Source organism: Eschrichtius robustus, chromosome 6, assembly GCF_028021215.1.
Source record: "Eschrichtius robustus isolate mEscRob2 chromosome 6, mEscRob2.pri, whole genome shotgun sequence".
Lineage (NCBI taxonomy): Eukaryota > Metazoa > Chordata > Mammalia > Artiodactyla > Eschrichtiidae > Eschrichtius > Eschrichtius robustus.
Genome location: NC_090829.1, coordinates 91,335,905 through 91,354,877, shown reverse-complemented (window position 1 = coordinate 91,354,877; position 18,973 = coordinate 91,335,905). Strand labels below are relative to the sequence as shown.

Below are 18,973 nucleotides of genomic sequence, written 5' to 3'. Positions count from 1 at the left end.
TAAAGCCTTTATGTAGTGTTGGCTATAAAACCAATATCCTAACCTTAGAGGTGGCCCAAAGGCACTTTCTTTTCAAAGAAACCTTTGTCCCATAGGCAGGATGACAAATCCTAATACGTTTCCAGCTGCCCCTGTCCATCTTCACAGACCACTTTGTAGTCTACAAGTTGTAGACCAGAGACATGATGACTTTAATGTACGGAGACATGTACACACACGGACTCCATTATTTGGGTGTTCCAAATGAAACACAGGATTTTCGTGCTAGCCTACTTTCAAACCCTAGTTCAAAGTCACATCTATGAAGACTTCCCTTGTACCCCTAGAAAGAACCTCTTTTTTTCCCCAGGACCTCTCTCTTTGTCACTTTGTCACCCAGAGTCTTTGTCACTCTGTATTATAATTTTCATTTTTGAACCCCTCTAGAGCATGTGCTTCTTGCCAGTGGTGGCTATTTCAGCTTTGGTCTTGGGCTAGTTCACACACTTGGTGACGATTAGCTTAGTGTACACATGTGGCCTCGAAGACAAAGTCACCGTTCTCCGAGTCCTCTGTGCAGCCCTGCCCCACTCACTCGGCGTCCTCCAAGTCCTCAGTGCTCCGGATGGTGTCGTCTTCACACTTGGTTCTCCACTTCACCATTTCAGCATCTCCTTTGCACAGGGCCCGGAGCAGCTCAGCCTTGACCTCTTGCTCTTCCTGGTACTGCTCTCGTAGAAGGTCACAGTCACGCTTGGCCGACTTCACGGCCTGGGCCAGGGCGCTCTGTGACTGTAGGGGACACAACACATGTTACAAAAAGGCACCACGACCATTACCAAACGATGAAAGGCTTGGAGGTGACATCATCGTTTTTAGATAAGGTTAATAACCACCTGTCACAAAGGCAAGCTGAACCTGAACGTCATAAGATGACACCAGGGAGAGAATTTGGGACAAGAAGAGAAAGGAGAGAGTATCTAATTGCTGCCGTTAAAACAAGGAAGAGCGTTCTATTTAGGGAAATGCCAGCCTGACTATGTGGGCTTCAACAATAGACAGGCCTGGAGTTCTAGAAATAGTGCAGAATGCAAAGGCAGCAAGAAGAACACTCACTGTCATTTAGGTAATAAGATTTATATTTAGCAATATACAAGAGTTAGATCTTGTTTGGACTAGAAAGGACCAATGAGCTTAGTCTAGCCTTTTCATTCTATTCATAAGGAAAACAAAACCTTTTATTTCACATGTAAATCCCTAAAAACTTTAAAACAGTACTATCCAATAGAACTTTCCATAGTGATGAAAATATTCTATATGTACACTGCCAATATGGTAACCACTAGCCACGTGGCCATTAAACACTCAAAATGTGCCCAAAACAAGGTCAAATTCAGTCAAAACTGAATTTCAAATTTATTTAATTTTAATTAATGTCAATTTAAATTCAGGTAGCCACCTGTAGTGTAGTAGTGGCTACTGTATTTACTGGACAGTAGAGCTCAGTTTAATGACTATTGCTGGCACTTAAGGGGTGGTCTGGTTAACCTAGCAACATCATTCCCAAGAGATAACCTAGTCTAGTGTGAAGAACCAGGGTCGCTGCCAGCCCTCATGGGTCCTTAATGCAAATTAGGAAACAACATCTTCTCAGGTAGATGCAGCTCTGGAAGCACAAGGCTTGGTTAATGGCAGCCTCAGGCAGACACCTTTGGGCAGTGAATGAGGAGCAATAATACACAGCGACCCTAAGAAGGACACAGGCTTTGGAATCTGGGAAACTTGGCTTCAAATTGCTACCCTTCCTCTTATTTAATATATATTTATTGAGCGCCTGTTCTAAGCAATAGTGTTAACTGAAGTAGAAGAGATGGAGACAAAGCCTTTGTCCAAAGGAGCTAAAAGGAGTAAGAGGATATATAAAACAAACATGTACAAAAATTACTAAATAAAATTGCTGACAGCACTGAGAACATAAGACAGACTGACATGAAGAGGAACGTTTGGTTCTTTCTCATCATCCCCCAAAGGCCTTGGGGAAGGGCCTTCAAACAGTGGGAACAGCAGCTACAAATGTCCTAAGGCCAGAATGATGGCAGCTTGTATAAGGGGCAGCGAGGAGGCCAGGGTGACTGGAGGGGAGTAAATGACGGAAGCAGCTGTGGAAGGTAAGGTCACAAAAGGAGGCTGGAGCCAAGAAAGGGGGCCTTGTATGCCAGTTGGAAGCCACTGGGAAGTCAGCCAGAGAGATCTTCTAAACTATAAATCTAGTCATTTCACAACCTGCTAAACTTTCTTCACAGTATACTACCAGCTGTATGACCTTGGATGAGTTGTCTTCTCAAAGCCTTGGTTACTTCATGTAAAAAAATATAATTCTACCAGTTTCATACGACTTATATATGAAGGTTTATATGGCATGAGAGAAGTGTCTAGCATGATGTCTGATGCACAAATCATGACAGTAATTTGAAAATGTGCATATGATATAGAAAATAAGGAGAGTGGAAGGAATAAAATAAAACATTTAAAAACTGAAGTCTGAAGAGTTGCAGTGAGATTATATACAAGTGAAGTCCTTTGGGGTCTTAGTAAGAAAGAGGCCTTGAATATGAACTAAGAACGGACTTGAATACCAGGGCTCAAAAATCCATCCCTCATCTTAGTCACTATGCTTTAACATTAAAGAACCACTTTCACTGTGGTCACCTGCTAGCAACATTATATATTCTCTTGGGAAGAAATGACTAATATTTATAATATATTGACAATTTAAAAATAATATTGAGCTAATCCAGCCCCATTCATTTTATCCTGCTCTTTTATTTAATTCCACTTCTTTGTGCAATTCAGAATCAAAGACCCATAAAGAACTTTGCTGACTTTCTGTTCTAGCAATAATGCAAAATGGAAACACATACTTTGTTTGCTCTAAATCCGACAAACTAGAGAAGCGATCTGAATTACTGAGGATGTTCCTTCAGTGACCAGAGTTCTTCCTGGCACGTATAAGATCCAACACATATTTTTCTATAACTTCTAGGGCACGTTCCCCCCTTTTTTTATATGAGAAGATATTCAGGCTGACCTAGCAAGCACTATTTTTTTTTTTTAACATACAGTCAAGCTCCTGGTGAGAAATAATAGATGCATGACTTTGGTCTCTTCTGCCAATTGCCATTTCAGGTCTTGAATCTGCAGAGCGAAGGTAGTCTTTTCCCTGGAAAGTTGTTTTATCAGAGCTTCCTTTTCTTCTAGCCTTTTTAGGAACTCACCTACAAAAAGATTTCACAAAATAAGTTAATCATGGTCTTCTTATCTACTGCCTCTCCCACTTAACTTGTTGGCTTAAGAGCAACTAATGTGATCCACATATTTTTGATATTTATAAAGAGTCAAGGGTCCAGTTATCAGCAAACCATGGCAATGGTCCTTTCCAGAACTCTCGAGAGTGAGCTACCATTCTACCATTGAGAATCTTCCATAGAGCAAGTACTTTATATATATTATCTAGTTTAATTCTCATAGCTACTTGATAACATAGGTATTATGTTACCCATTTTTCAGAAGGGAAAACATGGCAACTGACTTAAATGTGATTAAGACACAAACCTGGTTACTAGCTAGGCAATGGACGTAGATTCAAGTTAAGCTTTTAATCCTGAGGAACGCATTCTTTCTTCTGTGCCATGCTCCCTTGTTTACTATGTGTGGCTCTACAAATTTCTGACCATATGATTTTTAGATAATTACAACTTCTTTGTCTCATTTGTAAATTGAGGATGGCAATAAAATATTGTTAATGAAAATTAAATGAGTGTGAATGTACTTTGTAGACTGAATTGCTAAATAAATATTAGAAATCGTCATTAAATGGTACAGAATGTGACCAAGAGAACGGTAAATTTTATTTCACTCTAGTCTACTTTCCCAGCTTAGCTTATTTCATTAATGATAGGTGAGAAATGCTTTGGTTATTAGAAATGGTATTAAAGCAGAGCCAATCCTGAGCAAAGGCAGTTACTTCTATTATGCAATTAGTGCAATAATAAAAGCCCCAAATATTTATGATTCCCACCCCTCCTGCTACAAACAAGTTCTAAAACTCTCAACATTATAAGAGTGCTTGGGTTAAAACAGCAATTTCCAAACTTTTTGGTCTCAGGAACACTTTATACGCTTAAAAAATTTTGAGGACCCCACAGAGATTTTGTTTATATGAGTTTTATATTAACAGTGTATTCGAAATTAAAAGAGAAATTTAAGGTATGTATTTACTCATTTTAAAATAATAAAAATCTTAATGACATGTTAACAGAAGCAACGATTTTTAGAGGGAAAACTGTATGTTCCAAAACAAACAAAAAATTAGTGAGAAAAATACGCTTATTTTATATTTTTTAAAATCTCTGGCTTAATAAAAGTCAGCTGGTTGAAGAATCCAACTGTTCTGGTTGAAGCATATGAAGAAATCCAGCCTCTCACAGATAAGTAGTTAGAAAAGGGAGATGTGTTTTTATAGTCTTTTCAGATAATTGTGACTATTGTTTGATACTGTACCAAAACTCAACAAATAGAAGTTTCTTAAGGGTTAATGGTATAATCCATATAAATGAATTTTTTATTCTGTTACATTAAAATTCATACATCTGTCTTCAACTTTGAATAGATCTTTTACCTACACATGATTTTGCAACATCAAGCAGTGGTGATTTGAAAAGTATACGTTTACTGAATTATGCAGATTTTCCAAATGTTAACACATTTCATCACAAAATATTTTAAAAATCATATTTGTTAACATCACCACTTATCTCATAAGAAAAGCCTTTAAGGTTCAGCTCAAGATGGGGGAGTTAGAAGATCCTGAGTTCATCTCCTCCCATGGACACACCAAAACTACAACTACATATGGAACAACTATCTCTGAGAACAACCTAAAGACTAGCAGAACAGATTTTCTACAACTAAGGCTATAAAGAAAAGACCATGTGGGGAATGGGTAAGAGGGCAGAGACGTGGTCTAATCAGAGCCCACACCCCCGATAAGGCAACTAATAAGTGGGAGGGATATCACAACTGTGGAGGTCCCCGCTGGGGAGTGAGGGGTCCAAGCCCCACACCATGCTCCCCAGCCCAGGGTTCTTGCACCAGGAAGACAAGCCTCCGTAATGTCTGGCTTTGAAAACCAGTGGGGCTTAGGGCCGGGAGAACCAGAGGACTGCGGGAAACTGCAGACAATGCTTGTGTACAAACTCACTTGCTCCTGGTCCCAATAGAGAGGCAACAGCTTGAAAAACACCTGAGTCGTACAAGAAGGAAATTCATTGACTGATATTAGGACATATGTTGGAGGGGCAGGGATCTGGCAGAACTTTCTCCAGTGGCAGAAGCACTTGTGGGCACCTTTTAATTTTTATTTTTTTAACTCTTCTGCCACCTAGCTGGCCCAGGACTGGTGAGCACCGTTTCTGTTACTTTCAATCAATCTAGCTAACATGGTATACCCTGCCCCAACATTCACTTGAGGACCCACCTTGGAAGGCCCCTCAAAAGCCACTCCATGTCCACTCCATCGGGCAGGTGGCACAAGCTGGCACTGGTCCCCCTCCAAAGAGGCTCTTACCTCATCCAACCTGGTGAGCCACCTTGGCCAGCATCAGCACCCCTTCCAAGGAGCTCCCACTTGGGGGTCAGTGCCACCCACAGCACACCTACAGCAGTCACAACCAAGCTATGCAGCCAGCCAGGTCTGGGGCCAGCCCCCTCAACCAGTGTGCCCACAGCAATTTTGGTCCAACCACAATAAGAGGGTGCATGCAGCCCAAACAGGGGAAACCCTGGGAAAAACTGGCTCTGGTGACCATGGGGAATTGTACCACACATAAGGCCACTCTCTCAAGACTAGGATATGGAGCTGATCTACCTAATACATAGAAAGAAACACAAAGAGTTAGGCAAAGCGAGGAGACAAAGGAATACTTTCCAAATGAAAGAACAAGACAAAACTCCAGAAAAAGAACTAAACAAAATGGAGATAAGCAATTTATCAGAAAAGAATTCAAAGTAATACTCACAAAGATGCTTACCAAACTTAGGAGAAGAAGGGGTGAACTCAGTGAGAACTTCAACAAAAATATAGAAAATATAAAAAAGAACCAATCAGAACTGAAGATTACAATGACTGAAATGAGAACACATTAAGGGAATCAACAGCAGATTAAGAGATCCCGAAGAACAGATCAGCAATCTGGAAGATGAGGTATTGGAAATCACCCAATCATAACAGCCAAAAAGAAATCTCTCTTTTTAAGAGAGATTAGTTTAAGGGACCTCTGGGACAACATCAGGCATACTAACATTTGTGCTATAGAGGTCCCAGAAGGAGGGGAGAGAGAGAGAGAGAGAAAGACACAGAGAGAGACAGAGAGACAGAGAACATATAGAGGGAAAATATCTCAACATAATAAAGACCATCTATGACAAAAGCACAGCTAACATAATACTCAATGGTGAAAACTCAATGGTGAAGATGGCTCAAAGATCAGGAACAAAACAAGGATATTCATTTTTGCCACTTTTATTCTACACAGTACTGGAAGTCCTAACCATAGCAATCAGAAAAGAAAAAGAGATAAAGACATCTAAACTGGAAAGGAAGAAATAAAACTATCACTATTTGCAGATGATATGATACTATACATAGAAAACCCTAAAGACTCCATCAAAAAACTATTAGAACTAATAAACGAATTCAGTAAATTTGCAGGATACAAAATCAATATACAGAATCAGTTACATTTCTGTACACTAATAACAAACTATCAGAAAGAGAAATGAAGAAAACAATTCCATTTACAATTGCATCAAAATGAATAAAGTACCTAGGATTAAATTTAACCAAGGAGGTGAAAGAACTGTACTTGGAAAACTATAAGACACTGATGAAAGAAACTGAAGATACAAGTAAATGGAAAGATAGTCTATGTTCATAGATTGGAAGAATTAGTATTGTTAAAATATTCCTACCCAAAGCAATCTACAGATTCAATGCAACCCCTATCAAAATACATTTTTGGCATTTTTCACAAAACTAGAACAAATAACCCTAAAATTTGTATAGAATCACAGAAGACCCAGAATAGCCAAAGCAATCATGAGAAAGAACAAAGCTGGAGGTATCATACTCCTTGATTTCAAACTATGCTACAAAGCTACAGTAATCAAAACTTTATGATACTAGTACAAAAATAGACACATAGTTCGATGGAACAGAATAGAGAGCCCAGAAATAAATGCACACTTACATGGGCAGTTAATTTACAACTAAGGAGCCAAGAACATACAGTGGGGAAAAGACAGTCTTCAATAAATGGTGTTGGGAAAACTGGAAGTTAAATGAAAGGAATCAAAATGGACTATTTTCTCACACCATGCACAAAAATAAATTCAAAATGACTTAAAGACTTTAATGTAAGACCTGAAACTATAAAACTCCTAGAAGAAAACATAGACTGTATACTTTTTGACACTCGTCTCAGCAATATGCTTTTGGATCTCTTTCCTCAGGCAAGGGAAACAAAAGTAAAAATAAACTAATGGGACCTAATCAAACTAAAATGCTTTGGCACAGCAAAGGAAACCATCACAAAATGAAAAGACAACCTACTGAATGGGAGAAGATATTTGCAAATGATATATACAATAAGGGGTTAGTATCTAAAATATACAAAGAATTCACACAACTCAATATCAGCAAAACAAAAAATCTGATTTAAAAATGGGCAGAGGACCTGAATAAACATTTTTTTCCTCAGGGAAGATATTCAAATGGCCAACAGACACATGAGAAGATGCTCAACATCACTAATCATCAGGGTAATGCAAATCAAAAGCACAATGAGATATCACTTCACACCTGTCAGAATGGATACATCAAAAAGACAACAAATAACAAGTGTTGGTGAGAATGAGGAGAAAAGGGAGCCCTTATGCACTGTTGATGGGACTGTAAATTGGAAACTATGGAAACAGTATGGTGGTTCCTTAAAAACTTAAAAAAAAATTAAAACCTTATACAATCCATCAGTTCCACTTCTGGATACTTACTGGAAGAAAATAAAAACACTAATTTGAAAAGATATGTGCACCCCTATATCCATAGCATCATTATTTATAATAGCCAAGATATGGAAGCAACCGAAGTTGTCTTTCAATAGACAAATAATGAAGATGCAGTGTGTGTGTGTGTGTGTGTGTGTGTGTGCGCGCGCGCGCGTGTGTGTATTCAATAGAATATTACTCAGCCATAAAAAATAGTGAAATCATGTCATTTGCAATAATATGGATGGGCCTAGAGGGTATTATGCTAAATAAAATAAGTCAGACAAAGACAAATACCGTATTATTTCACTAATATGTGGAATCTAAAAAAAAAAAAAAGAACAAACAAAACAATACAGAAACAGACTCATAGATACAGAGAACAAAGTGGTGGTTGCCAGAGGGGAAGGGGGTGGGAGGGTTAAGTGAAATAGGTGAAGGGGATTAAGAGGTACAAACTTCTGATTTTTGTTATAAAACAGGTAAGTCATGGGGACATGATGTACAGTATAGGGAATAGAGTCAATGGTACTGAAATAACCTTGTACGGTGACAGATGGTTACTAGACTTATTGTGGTGAGCAATTTGAAATATAAATAAATGTTGAATCACTATGTTATATACCTGAAACTAATATCATATTGTACGTCAACTATATTTCAATAAAAAAGGAAGAAAAAAGAAAAGTCTTCAAGAATTGAGAGCCATCAAGCTTATGATGGTACCTACCTGTTTTCCAAAATCTAATTTTTTACCTAAAAGCTCCACTTTTATTATTGGCAACAAATATTGTCAGCTGTTTTCCTTGTAGTGATAGGCTCACTTTGTTCATTTTTGAGAAAATATCTGCACTATCTAAGTCTGAATAAGCATAGTTTGTCAAATGTTCTTTCAAGTAAATACGATTCTTCCTGAAAAGATTGCTAGTTCAACTCAGAACTTGCACAATCACACATCCTACTTCAGTATGAAATGGAAGTGCTTTATGCATACTTTTTGTTTTGTCACACAGAATATTAAAAAGACATATACTCGGGGTTGAGATGTAGTATAATTAATTTTTACTGTTTCATTAAAGACATTCTTAAGTAAAAGTGACTGTTTTTATTTTAAACTGTTGAGTATGTACCAGTGAATACAATGATTAATACTACAGTGTGGTGCTACTGCCTCGGCTTGTGATAAGGCTCCAGAAGTTTTAATCGTCATTGCTTTTGCACCATCAATATCAGCGGCAAAAGAATTTAAAAAGCAAACAGCATCTTAGTATTAGAATGAAATAGTTCTAACCTCTTACTTAGTTCCCCTAAAAGAGTCTTGACAATTGCTGGGGTTGCACAGACCAAAATTGAGAAGCTCTGGGTGACACATCATATTTAAAAGTTTTCTGGGGAAATGCCAATCCATTAGGGCAGCAGTCCCCAACCTTTTTTGCACCAGGGACTGGTTTTGTGGAAGACGATTTTTCCATGGACGGGGTCGGGGGGGATGGTTCAGGTGGTAATGCAAGCGATGGTTCAGGCTGTAATGAGAGTGATGGGAAGCGATGGGGAGAGGCAGATGAAGCTTCGCTCACTCGCCCACCACTCACCTCCTGCTGTGCAACCTGGTTCCTAACAGGCTGTGGACCGCAGCCCAGCGGTTAGGGACCCCTGCATTAGGGGGTTAAGACAAACATATCTACGATAACAAACACAAAATATTTAATAAAATGGGAATAGGAACATACATATCGATAATTACCTTAAATGTAAATGGATTAAATGCTCCCACCAAAAGACACAGACTGGTTGAACGGATACAAAAACAAGACCCATATATATGCTGTCTACAAGAGACCCACTTCAGACCTAGAGACACATACAGACTGAAAGTGAGGGGATGGAAAAAGATATTCCATGCAAATGGAAATCAAAAGAAAGCTGGAGTAGCAATTCTCATATCAGACAAAATAGACTTTAAAATAAAGACTATTACAAGAGACAAAGAAGGACACTATATAATGATCAAGGGATCGATCCAAGAGGAAAGTATAACAATTGTAAATATTTATGCACCCAACATAGGAGCACCTCAATACATAAGGCAAATACTAACAGCCATAAAAGGGGAAATCGACAGCAACACAATCATAGTAGGGGACTTTAACACCCCACTTTCACCAATGGACAGATCATCCAAAATGAAAATAAATAAGGAAACACAAGCTTTAAATGATACATTAAACAAGATGGACTTAATTGATATTTATAGGACATTCCACCCAAAAACAACAGAATACACATTTTTCTCAAGTGCTCATGGAACATTCTCCAGGATAGATCATATCTTGGGTCACAAATCAAGCCTTGGTAAATTTAAGAAAATTGAAATCGTATCAAGTATCTTTTCTGACCACAACGCTATGAGACTAGATATCAATTACAGGAAAAGATCTGTAAAAAATACAAACACATGGAGGCTACACAATACACTACTTAATAACGAAGTGATCACTGAAGAAATCAAAGGGGAAATCAAAAAATACTTAGAAGCAAATGACAATGGAGATACGACGACCCAAAACCTATGGGATGCAGCAAAAGCAGTTCTAAGAGGGAAGTTTATAGCAATACAAGCCTACATCAAGAAACAGGAAACATCTCGAATAAACAACCTAACCTTGCACCTAAAGCAATTAGAGAAAGAAGAGCAAAAAAACCCCAAAGCTAGCAGAAGGAAAGAAATCATAAAGATCAGATCAGAAATAAATGAAAAAGAAATGAAGGAAACAATAGCAAAAATCAATGAAACTAAAAGCTGGTTCTTCGAGAAGAAAACAAAATTGATAAACCATTAGCCAGACTCATCAAGAGAAAAAGGGAGAAGACTCAAATCAATAGAATTAGAAATGAAAAAGGAGAAGTAACCACTGACACTGCAGAAATACAAACGATCATGAGAGATTACTACAAGCAACTCTATGCCAATAAAATGGACAACCTGGAAGAAATGGACAGATTCTTAGAAATGCACAACCTACCGAGACTGAACCAGGAAGAAATAGAAAATATGAACAGACCAATCACAAGCACTGAAATTGAAACTGTGATTAAAAATCTTCCAACAAACAAAAGCCCAGGACCAGATGGCTTCACAGGCGAATTCTATCAAACATTTAGAGAAGAGCTAACACCTATCCTTCTCAAACTCTTCCAAAATATTGCAGAGGGAGGAACACTCCCAAACTCATTCTACGAGGCCACCATCACCCTGATACCAAAACCAGACAAAGATGTCACAAAGAAAGAAAACTACAGGCCAATATCACTGATGAACATAGATGCAAAAATCCTCAACAAAATACTAGCAAACAGAATTCAACAGCACATTAAAAGGATTATACACCATGATCACGTGGAGTTTATTCCAGGAATGCAAGGATTCTTCAATATACGCAAATCAATCAACGTGATACATCATATTAACAAACTGAAGGAGAAAAACCATATGATCATCTCAATAGATGCAGAGAAAGCTTTTGACAAAATTCAACACCCATTTATGATAAAAGCCCTGCAGAAAGTAGGCATAGAGGGAACTTTCCTCAACATAATAAAGGCCATATATGACAAACCCACAGCCAACATTGTCCTCAATGGTGAAAAACTGAAACCATTTCCACTAAGATCAGGAACAAGACAAGGTTACCCACTCTCACCACTATTATTCAACATAGTTTTGGAAGTGTTAGCCACAGCAATCAGAGAAGAAAAAGAAATAAAAGGAATCCAAATCGGAAAAGAAGAAGTAAAGCTGTCACTGTTTGCAGATGACATGATACTATACATAGAGAATCCTAAAACTGCCACCAGAAAACTACTAGAGCTAATCAATGAATTTGGTAAAGTAGCAGGATACAAAATTAATGCACAGAAATCTCTTGCATTCCTATATACTAATGATGAAAAATCTGAAAGTGAAATTAAGAAAACACTCCCGTTTACCACTGCAACAAAAAGAATAAAATACCTAGGAATAAACCTACCTAAGGAGACAAAAGACCTGTATGCAGAAAATTATAGGACACTGATGAAAGAAATTAAAGATGATACAAATAGATGGAGAGATATACCATGTTCTTGGATTGGAAGAATCAACATTGTGAAAATGACTCTACTACCCAAAGCAATCTACAGATTCAATGCAATCCCTATCAAACTACCACTGGCATTTTTCACAGAACTAGAACAAAAAATTTCACAATTTGTATGGAAACACAAAAGTCCCCGAACAGCCAAAGCAATCTTGAGAATGAAAAATGGAGCTGGAGGAATCAGGCTCCCTGACTTCAGACTATATTACAAAGCTACAGTAATCAAGACAGTTTGGTACTGGCACAAAAACAGAAATATAGATCAGTGGAACAGGATAGAAAGCCCAGAGGTAAACCCACGCACATATGGTTACCTTATCTTTGATAAAGGAGGCAAGCATATACAGTGGAGAAAAGACAGCCTCTTCAATAAGTGGTGCTGGGAAAATTGGACAGGTACATGTAAAAGTATGAAATTAGAACACTCCCTAACACCATACACAAAAATAAACTCAAAATGGATTAAAGACCTAAGTGTAAAGCCAGACACTATCAAACTCTTAGAGGAAAACATAGGCAGAACACTCTATGACATAAATCACAGCAAGATCCTTTTTGACCCAGCTCCTAGAGAAATGGAAATAAAAACACAAATAAACAAATGGGACCTAATGAAACTTAAAAGCTTTTGCACAGCAAAGGAAACCATAAACAAGACCAAAAGACAGCCCTTAGAATGGGAGAAAATATTTGCAAATGAAGCAACTGACAAAGGATTAATCTCCAAGATTTACAAGCAGCTCATGCAGCTCAATAACAAGAAAACAAACAACCCAATCCAAAAATGGGCAGAAGACCTAAATAGACATTTCTCCAAAGAAGATATACAGATGGCCAACAGACATATGAAAGAATGCTCAACATCATTAATCATTAGAGAAATGCAAATCAAAACTACAATGAGGTATCATCTCACACCGGTCAGAATGGCCATCATCAAAAAATCTAGAAACAATAAATGCTGGAGAGGGTGTGGAGAAAAGGGAACACTCTTGCACTGTTGGTGGGAATGTAAATTGATACAGCCACTATGGAGAACAGTATGGAGGTTCCTTAAAAAACTACAAATAGAACTACCATACGACCCAGCAATCCCACTACTGGGCATATACCCTAAGAAAACCATAATTCAAAAAGAGTCATGTACCAAAATGTTCATTGCAGCTCTATTTACAATAGCCAGGACATGGAAGCAACCTAAGTGTCCATCATCGGATGAATGGATAAAGAAGATGTGGCACATATATACAATGGAATATTACTCAGCCATGAAAAGAAATGAAATGGAGGTATTTGTAATGAGGTGGATGGAGTTAGAGTCTGTCATACAGAGTGAAGTAAGTCAGAAAGAGAAAAACAAATACAGTATGCTAACACATATATATGGAATCTAAGGGAAAAAAAAAAAAGGTCATGAAGAACCTAGTGGCAAGATGGGAATAAAGACACAAACCTACTAAAGAATGGATTTGAGGATATTGGGAGGAGGAGGGGTTAGATATGACAGGGTGAGATAGTGTCATGGACATATATACACTACCAAATGTAAAATAGATAGCTAGTGGGAAGCAGCCGCATAGCACAGGGAGGTCAGCTCAGTGCTTTGTAACCACCTAGAGGGGTGGGATAGGGAGGGTGGGAGGGAAGGAGATGCAAGAGGGAAGAGATATGGGAACATATGTATATGTATAACTGATTCACTTTGTTATAAAGCAGAAACTAACACACCATTGTAAAGCAATTATACTTCAATAAAGATGTTACAAAAAAAAAAGGACAAACATATCACATATTTTATAGAATTAGGACCCACTTAACATGGCTTAATTGATCACATTTACCGTTGGTCTCCTTTGAAAGCAGAGTATAATCAATGGACAGGACAGGGCATGAGAAAGAAACTTTGGTGATAGTAGCAAAAAAAAGCAGCAAAAATCCTGGAGCATAGACCTAGTGAGAGGAGGGGAGGTTTGGATAGGTATATAGTTAAAATTTAATTCGTACAAAAGCCAAAAGGTAAAGCTAAGAATAAAGGAGGAAATAAAAGGTCCTGCATCCTAAGCAGAATTATCATCTCAGATCCACTTTCATTTCACTCACCCACCAATTTCCTCATCAAAAAAGTGAGTAGTAAATTAATGCCAATAGGTAGAGGGAGGTAGGCAATGCCTATGAAAAAACTTGTATACAATACTACCTTCAGAGCTGGACATAAAGGTATACTCCAGCTTAGTCTCTGAACTTCACAGTCCCCATGCAGACTACATCCTAAATGGCACAGAAGATCAAATTGGGGGTTTTGTAATGAGGTCAAGTGTGATACACCCTGTCACCAGCATAAGAGTCCTACTTAGTGTCCCTGCTAGAATCCAAAACTCTTTCCTCTTCTAGATTTCCAGGTTTGTTATTTTGCCAGTTCATTTTAATTTAGCTTTGACTCTAGATTAACATCTAGAAACAGAGGTGTCCATAGGCAGAAGGACAAACGGTTTTCACTCTCGTTTTAAAGTGAGTGCCTCTGGGCATCAAGAACACATTGTTTATTTTCATTGAACTAGGAATTCTATCTTTGGGAATATACTACTAAAAATAATTCTAATTACAGACAAACAGCTAGCCACATGCTGTTCACAGCAGACAAGCAAGTTACAGGGCAAGATGAAGTAACCATTGTCCATCTACTTGATGGATTAGAAGCACTCTTATAAATGACTGAGTATTCAAGACACAAAAAAGCTCATGACAAATTGAAAAAGAAAAACCTTAAATAGGTTGCCACCGTGTAAAATATAGGAAAAATATCTCACTAACAATAGTGTTTGATAGCTAAGAATAAGTCAACGGAACACTGTTCTACTTTCAATTGATCAAATGTTTGTGGATCTCCAATAAGTGGCAGGCATTGTTCCAGATGACTGACAAAAATCAGTGATCAAAACAAAGACCCCTACCCTTGTGTAGCTTACATTCTGGCAGGTGGAGACACGACAGACTTATTTATTATGTCAAGCATGTAGCTTCTTTGAAGGTATTAAATGCTATGAAAACAGAAGCACATGGAGAAAACTGGTTGAGAGCACTCAAATGTCACCTTCCCAACAAGGCCTATCCTGACTCCCCCCAGATCTATTTGATTAACCCTCATCTTTAAGTCTTTGCTGAATTAATAGGGTGTTCTGGGCAGAAGAAATACTCAGGGCAAGACTCTAGGGTGGGAGTGTGCATGGTATGTTCAAAACACAGCAAAAGGTCAAAGTGACCAAGGCAGAATGAGAGAAGAGAAAGTAGAAGAAGTCAGAGAGATAATGGGGTCCAAGCATCTGACCCTTGTAGGCCATTGTACAGACTATGGCTTTTACTGAGTGTAAAAAAGAGGTGTGGGTTCATATTACCCAAGGCAATCTACAGATTCAATGTGATCCCTATCAAATTACCAGTGGCATTTTTCACAGAACTAGAACAAAAAGTTTTTTAATTTGTATGGAAACACAAAAGACCCTGAATAGCCAAAACAATCTTGAGAAAGAAGAACACGGCTGGAGGAATCATGTGCCTTGACTTCAGACTATACTACAAAGCTACAGTAATCAAAACAGTATGGTACTGGCACAAAAACAGACATCTGGATCAATGAAACAGGAGAGAAAGCCCAGAAAAAAAACCACACACTACAGTCAATTAATCTATGACAAAGAAGGCAAGAATATACAATGGAGAAAAGACAGTCTCTTCAAGAAGTGGTGCTGGGAAAACTGGGCAGCTACATGTAAAAGAATGAAATTAGAACATTCTCTAACACTATACACAAAAATAAACTCAAAATCGATTAAAGACTTAAATGTAATACTGGATACTATAAAACTCCTAGAGGAAAACATAGGCAGAACACACTTTGACATAAATCACAGAAGTATCTTTTTGCATCTGTCTCCTAGGGTAAAGGAAATAAAAACAAAAATAAATTAATGGGACTTAATTAAACTTAAAAGCTTTTGCACAGCAAAGGAATCCAGAAACAAAGGAAAAAGACAACTCTCAGAATGGGAGAAAATATTTGCAAACAATGTGGCCCACAAGGTATTAATTTCCAAAATATATAAACAGCTCATACAGCTTAATATCAAAAAAACAAACAACCCAATCAAAAAATGGGCAGAAGACCTAAATAGACATTTCTCCAAAGAAGACATACAGATGGCCAACAGGCACATGAAAAGATGCTCAGTTTCACTAATTATTAGAGAAATGCAAATCAAAACTACACTGAGGTATCACCTCACACCAGTCAGAACTGTCATCATCAAAAAGTCGACAATTAGTGCTGGAGAGGGTATGGAGAAAAGGGAACCCTCCTACACTGTTGGTGGGAATGTAAACTGGTGCAGCCACTATGGAGAACAGTATGGAGGTGCCTGAAAAACTAAAAAAAGAATTACCATATGATCCAGCGATCCCACTCCTGGCCATATATCTAGAGAAAACCAACGTTCATAGCAGCACTATTTACAATAGCCAAGACATGGAAACAACCTAAATGTCGATCCACAAATGAATGGGTAAAGAAGCTGTGATGTGTGTGTATATATATATGTGTATACACAATGGAATATTACTCGGCCATAAAAAAGAATGAAATAATGCCATTTGCAGCAACATGTATGGACCTAGAGATTATCATATTAAGTGAAGTAAGTCAGAAAGAGAAAGACAAATATCATATGATATCACTTATGTGTGGAATTTTAAAAAATGATACAAATGAACTTATTTACAAAACAAATAGTAGACTCACAGACATAGAAAACATAGAAAACAAACTTATGGTTACCAAAGGGGATAGCAGGGATGGGGGAGGGACATAAATTAGGAGTTTGGGATTAACATACACACACTACTATATATAAAATAGGTAAACAACAAGGACCTACTGTATAGCACAGGGAACAATACTCAGTATTTTGTAATAACCTACCATGCAAAAGACTCTGAAAAAGAATACATATGTATGTATAACCGAATCATTTTGCTGTACACTTGAAACCAACACAACATTGTAAATTACCTATACTTCAATTAAAAAAATAAATTTAAATAAATTTAAATATAAAAAAAGAGGTGTGGGCTCATTATTGAAAATGAGGAAAAATGCCAATTTCAATGAGGTAGATGTGATAAAGAGGCATGTTTATAGACTGTGTGGACAGCCCCTACCATCCTTTGATCTTGAAACTTGCTCCAGTCAACTGCATATTGCATTTCCCCTTCATGGAAGAGACCTGGGCGGGGACTCCCAAGGTGGTACAGAGGTGATCCTTCCCAGACAAGAGCATGTCTGTGGACAAGGTAACATCAAGGGCCTCATTTGTCCCCTAGAATTTTTAAGTGCCCACTCAGGCTCAATAACTGTTTCACCATTTCAGTGGTCTCTCTACCAGTCTGCTGGATTGAGACTCATAAGTGAAGCAGCACTGAAAGTTTACTTACCATTTTCACTCTGTAGCATTGTTTTCTGTGCTGTCAGATCATTTGCCAACTGAGTCACTTCATCTAGTTTTGCATTTGCTTCATTCAAGTGCTCCTCATACAGACTACAGAGCTTCTCAGCATTACCCTACAAGTTGAGAAGGAAAGATTGGACATGGTTTATAGAGACCATGCTGAATTAGCTGCATAAGGAAGGAGGGGAGGGGTGGTTCCCGGGACCCTTGTGCTCTCCTCTGCCCTGAAAGCCACAGCCAACATTGGGAAACCATGTCTTCTAATTTAGGAAAGCACAATACACTCAGGGTCTGGGCCCCTCAGAGGCCCAAACTTTTCAGATTATAGGTATTAATGGAGAAACGACTCTTCGGGTACTGGGGACCCTCTCTAGCATTCATTGCTTTTCTGAAGAAGAAAACGTGTCAGTGATGAAGTACATAATCACTTCCTGACATTGTATTATATATTTAACCATCTTTCTTTCCTGCTAGAATATGTTTCATGAGGGTAGAGATTCCATCTAATCACAGATTATACCCCCAGTGCCTTGAATAGTGTCTAGCACATATTAGGAGCTCAGTTAACAAGGGGGTAGGCTCAGAGGGAAGGGAGAGGAAAGATGGGAAGAGGTGGAGGAGGAAGGAAGGAAATCCAAAGGGCTGGCCAAGAAGGATAGGAGAAAGCAGATAGATCTGAGCTGCAGTAGCACAATAACAGAAATTTAAACTGTCAAAACAACTGGACCCTCCCAATCACAAAGGCTGCAGGTTCCTGATTACCCTGTTGAGTTAACGTTTCAATCCCAAACTCTAACTTCTCAGAATTGGTTGTTCATGTTTGAAGAAATGGATATGGCATGTGGCCTTTGCACTTCTACCTGGTTTAAGTAACCAATCTAATCATCAGACTGTTGCCACACTCTGGAAACTAATGCCAATGACTATGAAACCCAATATTTTCAGGACGAAGAGCTGCCAAATGTAAGATGGTGCTATCCTCTTTACCTAGCTATAATTTGCATTCTCATTATTAATATGGTCAGAAGTCATAAAATGACACTGGTGGTACTATAGAACCACAGTTCTGGAGATTTCACATAGCTGTTTTTGTGTTTTGTTCTTTACATGTTTTAAATCACAATTCATAAAACAGCCCCATGAGACTTTCGTCTCTATAAAGAAATAGTACTATGGAAAAAGAAGGAAGAGGAGGAGGAGGGGGAGGGGAAGAAGGGGGAGGGATAACAACAACAAAGAAAGGATCACACCAATGGC

The 18,973-nt window shown here is 38.2% G+C and overlaps 1 protein-coding gene across 1 annotated transcript in view; it reads right to left on the bottom strand.

Moving 5' to 3' along the window:
• The window catches only part of MYH15 (myosin heavy chain 15), a 182,889-nt gene that overhangs the window by 33,332 nt on the left and 130,584 nt on the right, over positions 1-18,973 (bottom strand). The window contains 3 exon segments of the mRNA XM_068545552.1: positions 575-771; positions 3,136-3,254; positions 17,703-17,829. Of these exon segments, the coding sequence (XP_068401653.1) occupies positions 575-771; positions 3,136-3,254; positions 17,703-17,829 (443 nt within the window).